Source organism: Orycteropus afer, unplaced genomic scaffold, assembly GCF_000298275.1.
Source record: "Orycteropus afer afer isolate SDZICR_OR568_19922 unplaced genomic scaffold, OryAfe1.0 scaffold00289, whole genome shotgun sequence".
Lineage (NCBI taxonomy): Eukaryota > Metazoa > Chordata > Mammalia > Tubulidentata > Orycteropodidae > Orycteropus > Orycteropus afer.
Genome location: NW_006921876.1, coordinates 3,083,751 through 3,091,809, shown reverse-complemented (window position 1 = coordinate 3,091,809; position 8,059 = coordinate 3,083,751). Strand labels below are relative to the sequence as shown.

Here is an 8,059-nt window from a genome sequence, read left to right as displayed (position 1 = left end):
GGCGGACACCAGAGGTACCCAACCAAACGTCGCTCCCGGGAGCCATTTGAGTTCTACAGGCTTGGAGCGCGCAACCGTGCCAGCTGCTCGAAATCTGAACCCGGGACTACCACCAGAGGGATCCCTTGCGGGCAGTTTGGCGGGATTTCTACGAGGCCTTGGATCCATTCCGTCGGCAAGGCACTTGGAAGTCCAGGGGGGAAGGCGCTACACTCTAGGAAATACTTCGCTTGGTTCCTGATTGATTTTGCGAAAGTTTAAACCCCACCGCGAACCAGGACACCGAGCGCTTACTAAAGTCATGATGCCGCGGGAAGCGAAAGCACCCGCCACCTGCGGGGCCTGGACGCGGGCAGGGTACTCCCCTAGCCCCAGCCTTACTCGCAGAGCCCGGCCTAGGCTCTGGGGCCCAAAGATCCTTATCTTCTTCGTCGCCTTCCGGATGCTGATGCCGGTGAGTCACCCATCACCATTCCTGGCCAAGGAAGGGTACCCCAGGTGTGCCAGGGTCGGGCAGGGAGATTGGGATTTCCCGCGGGCTTGTGGTGCTTGCATGACTCTCCTGACGCAAGGACATGCCCGGGCAGGACGACCCCGTCCGTGGAGTAGATATCAGAAAACCGGGTCCCTCGGCGGTGCTGGACCCACTCAGCCCGAGAGGGACAAGAGCCCGCCACCCTCGTCCCTCTCCTCTGCAGAGCTTGTCAGATTGAGCGAAGTGTGTTTCAAAACCTGTGGAGGGAGTGGAACCGAGTTGTAAACTCCTGAGCAAGCCTCGGAGGGACCGGATTATTTATATGCAAATGTTTTAAATTCTAAAAAATAGTTGTTACACACTGTTAAAAATACAGGCAGCTGAAAAAGTAACTTTCCCACTGCTCGGAAGCACCTTCAATTCTGCCCCCTGGTGTGGCCGCTGTAAAGAGTTTGCCCAGTGCCTTCTGCCATTTTCTTGCACGTGGACGGGTGCAGGGCTGTGTAAACAGTCGTTCACAATCACGGTCAGAATTCTGGGGCTCGACCACCAGGAGGCTGGACTGTGATGCTCTAGTTTTGACAGTTTGTGAGACCACAAACCAGTCGTGGTGTTCACGCTGAAAATCTCTTGGTGAGGGCGTTGAGCTGAGCACACTTTTAGTTCTTTTCCAGGTGGATTGAGTCTGGTCAATTGCACTTTAGAAGGTTCTTTGTATGTTTAAGAAAATAATAAATATCGAAACAAGGTTACAGGAATGATGAAATTTTAAGTATTCTCATTTAGCACATTAATTCTAAGTTTAGAAAAGCAGTAACATTTTGATAGTCACAAAATAATTGTAGAATATTTTTTATTTTTACTTTTCAATTTTTTATTGTGATGTGGGTGCAAATTTACAAAGCAGATTCTTTTTACACACAACAGTTCATGCACATTTGGTTTCACTGCGCAATTACAATCCCCCACCATAAAAAGCTTTCCTCCCACCTCCTCCCTGTGACTTCTTTTCTATGCATTCCTGTCTGTGCAGCTTTCCATCTATGCAAATGCTGCCTTTCTGATGTGTCGTGGTTGATTGATCTAGGGGTTATGCTTGCTTCATAGAATGACTTTGGGAGTATTCCATACTTTTCTATGTTCTGGAATGGTTCGAGTAATGTACTTGTTCTCTCCTTTCTGAATGAATTAACTCTCCAGTGAAGACTTCTCTGCCAGGACTTTTTTTTTTTTTTTTTTTGGTGGTGGTGGGGTTATGACTTGCTCAATTACTTCTTTTGTTATGGGTCTCTTCAAGTATTCTATCTCAGACTAGGTTAGTTTAGGTAGGTCTTGTGTTTCTAGAAATTTGTGTTTCTAGAATTCTCTTCTAGGTTGTTGAATCTGTTGGAGTACAGTTCTTTATAATATTCTGTTATTATATTTTTTATTTCAGTTGGTTCTGTTGTGATGCCACCCTTTTCATTCATTAGTGTTATTTGCATCTTCTCTTTCTTCTCCTTTGTTAAATTTGCGATTTTGTTAATTTTTTCAAAGAACCAGCATCTTGTTAATTTTTTCTCTCTCTTTTGTTTTTGTTTTCTGCTTCATTTATTTCTGCTCTCATCTTTATTATTTCCTTTCTTCTGGATATTGTAGGTTTCTTTTGTTGCTCTTTTTCTAATTGTTGGAGTTGTTGAATTAAAATGTTGGTTTTGATTCTTTATGCTTTTTTGATGTGTGCATTTATTGCTATAAATTGATCTCTGAGTACTGCTTTCACTGTGTCTGAAAGGTTTTGGTAGGTTGTATTTTCATTCTCATTTGTTTCTAGGAAATTTTTATTTCACACTTTATTTCTTTTGTTACCCAGTAGTTTTGAGCAGTGTATTATTCAGTTTCCACATATTTGATTTTTCTCACTTGTTCTTCCTATTAACCAAAAAACAAATCCACTGCTGTGGAGTCAACTTTTTCTCATAGCAACCCTTCTTTGGGTTTCCGAGGCAGTATCACTACAGAAGTAGATTGACCAATCTTCCTTCTGAGGAGTGGCTGGTGGGCTTGAACTGCCAGCCTTCTGGTTAGCAGTCAAATGCTTTAGGCACTATGCCACCAGAGTTCTTTGTCTTCCTATTACATAAATAGAAATTATGATTTCTATTTTTATGGTATTGTGATCTGAGAAGATGCTTTATAGTATTTCAATGTTTTTAAATTTATTGAGGCTTGTTTTGTGGCCTAACATATGGTCTATTGTGGAGAATGATCTAAGTGCACTGGAGAAGAATGTGTACTGTGCTTTTGTTGGGTGGAGTGCTCTGTATATGTCTATGAGGTCAAGATGGTTGATTGTGGTGTTGTTGAGTTCTTCTGTATCTTTGTAGAGTTTTTTTTCCTAGTTGTTCTGTTCTTCCCTGAAAGTGATGTGTTAAAGTCTCCTACTATTATTGTAGAGTTGTCTGTTTTCCTTTCAATTCAGTTAATGTTTGCTTTATGTATTTTGGAGCTCTTTCATTGAGTGCATAGATATTTTTTATGGTAATATCCTCTTGGTCAATTGCGCCTTTTAACATCATATAGTGCCCTTCTTTGTGCCTTATGCTACTTTTCACCTTGAAGTCTATTTTTATCAGAAGTTAATATTGCCACTCCTGTTCTTTTTTGGTTGCCTTCAGCTTGATTTTTTTTCTCCCCACCCCTTGATTTTTAATTTTTTTTTCTTTATGTCTAAGGTGGGTCTCTTATATGCAGCGTATTGATGGGTCTTCTTTTCTTATCCAGTCTCCCACTCTCTTTCTCTTGATTGGTACATTTAACCCATTCACATTGAATGTGATTAGTGCTAGATATGAATTTACTGCTGTCATTCTATTGTGTTTTTTTGTTGTGTTGTTGGTGATTTCTTTGCTCCAAATATTTTTCTGTGCTGAGTTCATTTTATTATCAAGTGTTTTTTTCTCTTTTCTTCATTATAATTGTTTTTGTGTTTACTAAGCCCTTGTGGTTTTCTTCTTTCTTAGTTTGGTTAGAAAGATTGTTAATTTTCTTTGTGATTACCCTGAAGTGAATTCTTATCTCCCTAAGTTTGGAACAATCTGTTCTATAAAGACATTGTCCTGACTTCCTCTCCACTTGGAAGTTTTGTAATTAAAACTTTTATTCCATCTATTTGCTTTGTTGTTGGTGTTGTTTATAGATTGTCTCCCCTTGTTCTCTGTTTACATTTTTTTTTTTTTTTTCGTGAGCTTATTTTGAGACTCTTTTTCTGGGTTGGTTTCTAGGTGATGGTGTCAGGTGTCTTGATTTTATTTTAATTTTTTGTTCTCTGTTGTGAGTTTTCTATTGGAAAGACTCTCTTTGCATTTCTTGTAAAGTTGGTTAGGTTTTCACAAATTCCCTTAATTTCTGCTTATCTGGGAATGTCTTGATTTCACCCTCATATTTGAGGGATAGTTTGGCTGAATATATAATTCTTGGCTGGCAATCCTTTTCCTTCAAGGTTTTGTATATGCCATCCCATTGCCTTCTTGCCTGCATGGTTTCTGCTGAGAAATCAGAGCTTAGTCTCATTGGTTGCCTGTTGTAGGTAACATTTTGTTTTTCCCAAGCTGCTGCTTTGGTTTTGGAAAGTTTGATTATGATATATCATGGTGACTTTCCCTTGAGGTCTATCCTGTATGGGGTTCAGTGAGCTTCTTGTGGATATTTTTTTCTTCTTTCATGATATGGGGGACATTTTCTGTTACCAAGTCTTCAACAGTTTTCTCAGAGTTTTTTTTTTTTTTTTCCCTCTCATTCTGGGGTTCCTATCAGGAGTATGTTATTTCTTTTCATGTTATCCCATATAACTCTTAGATTTTCTTCATTTCTCTTAAATCTTTGTTCTGATCCTCATATTTGTTGGCATCAAGGGATTTGTCTTCTAGCTAGGAAATGCATTCTTCAGCCAAGTCTAGTCTGTTCTTTTGTCATTTCAATATGTTATCTGTCTCTGTAATTTTAGTGTTCATCTTCTGAATTTCTAACTGCTGTTTTTCTATGATTTCTAATTGTAAATTTATTTTGTTATTTTGCTCTTGAATGATTTTCCTGAATTCTTAATGGTGCTGTCTGTCTTCTCAGTTGCTTCTGTTTATAGTTTCCTTGAGCTCTTGGAGAGTCCTATGTATATATCTTTTGAATTCCTAATCAGATATTTCTATTATTTGTTCTGCCTCAGAGAGATTACTTAATTCTTTATCTTGGACACTTGTTTCTACTATCTTGTCTTTTTTTTTTTTTTTTTTTTTTAAGTTGTCTGTCATTTCCTAGACATTTTGAAGTTGTTGTCTTTATTTGTTAGTTATGTACTGATTTTTTTTTAGCCCTAGTTTTATGTTTTACTATATCTGGAAGTGTGGAGCAGGTATACTTCTTTGGTTATTAACTCAGCTGCACTGGCTCACTTTCCAACTTTCTCTGTTGGTGGAATCACTGGTGAGGATGTGGGTGCACGTCTCTGTTCATCATGAAGAGGATTTAGAGTTGGGGTGAGCAGTTGTTGTCCACCATCTCTCATTGATCCTGTGGTGCAGGTGTTACTTGTCCATTGGGTGAGATGGTTGGTGTAGTGGCTATGGCTGACTCATGGAGGGTTAATATGTTCCTCCCATTGGATGAGAAAGAGGGGAAAAAAATCCAAGGAGAAGAAAGAGAGATTAAAAGATGAAATAGATAACAAGAAATAGGGAAAATAATATAAGAAAAAGAGAGAAAATAAAAATGGGCAGGTAAGAGGAATAAATGTTTGGCAGAAATGAAAGATGAGCAGCAAAGGGGCAAGCGATCAGATAGAAAGGACAAAAAAGTTGGGCAAGAGCAAAGGAGTAAAATGAAGAGAGGATAAGGTATTTGAGGAGGAGTCCCTCCAGTTATGTTTAGCCAGTGGCTCTGGGAGCTGGTCACTGTGGCAGAATCTGTTCACTCACTGGAGCACCCACACAGGAGGAAGGAGACTGATACAAGAAGCGACCCCTAGGGGAGAAAGCCAGAGCTGGTTTTCTGTGCTTAGTGTGAGATAATTCAGTCAGCAATGCAGGGATGGAGAAGGACAACCACAGCCCCTGATTCTGTTTTGAGCAGTCTGCCAATAGTGGCATTCAGCCATCAATCAAAGCCCTGCATTTCAAACTTGCCAGTTGCCCATAAGGCAAAAGGACTACCCTCCTCCACACAGATCCACAAGTCTCAAAATCCCAGGCTTCAATTGTACTCTGTGCTAAAAAGGGTTACTAAAAGTTGGATATGCATCTGTCAATTGGTTGTACTGTGGTGGCTTGCATGTTGCTGTGAGGCTGGAGGCTATGCCACAGGTATTTCAAATACCACCAGGGTCACCCATAGTGGATAGGTTTCAGCAGAGCTTCCAGACTGAGACAGGCTTAGAAGGAAGGGGCCATCCACTTTTCAAAGAATTGGTCAGTGAAAACATTATGAATGGCAGTGAAACACTGTCTGATATATTACTGGAAAACTTTATGAGTAGCCTGAAACATTGTCCAATTTAGTGCCAGAAGATGAGCTCCTCAGGTCAGAAGGCATTCAAAATACATCTGAGGAGGAGCTGCCTCCTCAGAGTAAAGTTGACCTTAATGATGTAGATGGAGGAAAGCTTTCAGGACCTCCATTTCCTGATGTGGCATGACTCAAAATGGGGAGAAACAGCTGCCAACATCCATTAGTAATTAGAACATGAAAAGTATGAAGTATGAATCTATAGGAAAATTGGAAGTTGTCAAAAATAAAATGGAACACATAAAGATTAATATCCTAGGCATTAGTGAGCTAAAATGGACTGGTTTGGGCCATTTTGAATCAGACAACCATATGATCTACTATGCTGGGAATGACAAATTGATGAAGAATGGTGTGGCATTCATTGTCACCAAAAATGTTTAAAATCTGTCCTGAAGTAAAATGCTGTCAGTGATAGGATAATATCCATATGCCTACAAGGAAGACCAGTTAATGCTACTATTATTCAAATTTACACACCAACCACCAAAGCCAATGACGAGGAATTGAAGATTTTTTACCATTTTCTGCAGTCTGCAATTGACCAAACATGCAATCAAGATGTGTTGATTATCACTGGTGATTGGAATGCAAACGTTGGAAACAAAGAAGAATCACTAGTAGTTGGAAAATATGACCTTGGTGATAGAAATGACACTGGAGATTGCATGATAGAATTTTGCAAGACCGGTGACTTATTCATTGCAAGTACATTTTTCAGCAACACAAATGGCAGCTATCCATGTGGACTTTGCCACATGGAATACACAGGAGTCAGGTCAACTACATGTGTGCAATGAGGCAATGGAGAAGCTCAATATCTATAGCCAGAATGAGGCCAAGGGTTAATGTGGAGCAGATCATCAACTGCACACATGCAAGCTCAAGTTGAAGCTGAAGACAATTAGAACAACTCCATGAGGGCCAAAATATGACCTTGATTATATCCCTCCTGAATTTAGAAACCATCTAAAGAATAGATTTGGTGCATTGAACACCAGTGACCGAAAACAAGACAAATTGTAGGATGACATCAAGAACACCATCCACGAAGAAAGCAAAAGGTCATTAAGAAGACAGGAAAGGAAGAAAAGACCAACATGGATGTCAGAAGAGACTGTGAGATTTGGTCTTGAATGGAGAGAAGCTAAAGCAACTGGAAGAAAAGCTAAGATAAAGATATGAACAGATTTCAAAGAGCAGCTCAAGAAGACAAAAATCATTGTAATGAAATGGACAAAGACCTGGAGTTAGAAAACCAAAAGGGAAGAACATGCTCAGTATTGCTCAAGCTGAAAGAACTGAAGAAAAAATTCAAGCCTCAAGTTACAGTATTGAAAGGTTCTACGGGCAAAATATTGAATGATGCAGGAAACATCAAAAGAAGATGGAAAGAATACACTGAGTCACTGTACTAAAAAGAATTGGTTGATGTTCGTCCATTTCAGGAAGTGGCATATGATTAAAAACTGATGGTATTAAAGGAAGAAGTCAAAGCTGCACTGAAGGCATTGGCAAAAAACAAGGCTCCAGGAACTGATGGTATACCCATTGAGTTGTTTCAAAAAACGGATTCTGAGCTAGAGGTACTTACTAATCTTTGCCAAGAAATTTGGAAGACAGCTATCTGGCCAACTGACTGGAAGAGATCCATATTGTATCCATTCCAAAGAAAGGTGATCCCACAGAAAGTGGAAATTATCAAACAATATTATTACTATCACATGCAAGTAAAATCTTGCTGAAGATAATTCAAAAATGTTGCAGCAATATATTTGACAGAGAACTTCCAGAAATGCAAACTGGATTCAGAAGAGGATATGGAATGAGGGATATCATTGCTGATGTCAGATGGATCTTGGCTGAAAGCAAAGAATATAGAAAGATGTTTGTTTATGTTTTATTGACAGTGCAAAGGCATTCAGTTGTGTGGATCATAACAAATTATGGATAACATTGAGAATAATGGGAAATACAGAATACTTAATTGTACTCATGAGAAACCTGTACATAGACTAAGAGGCTGTTCAAACAGAACAAGAGGATACT

At 39.4% G+C, this 8,059-nt stretch overlaps 1 protein-coding gene across 1 annotated transcript in view; it reads left to right on the top strand.

Moving 5' to 3' along the window:
- Positions 1-304: 304 nt before the first annotated feature.
- Positions 305-8,059, top strand: part of LOC103205517 (tumor necrosis factor receptor superfamily member 10B-like) — a 74,581-nt gene continuing 66,826 nt past the window's right edge. The window contains exon 1 of the mRNA XM_042782307.1: positions 305-498. Coding sequence (XP_042638241.1) covers positions 305-498 — 194 coding nt within the window. The remainder of the gene's footprint in view (positions 499-8,059) is intronic.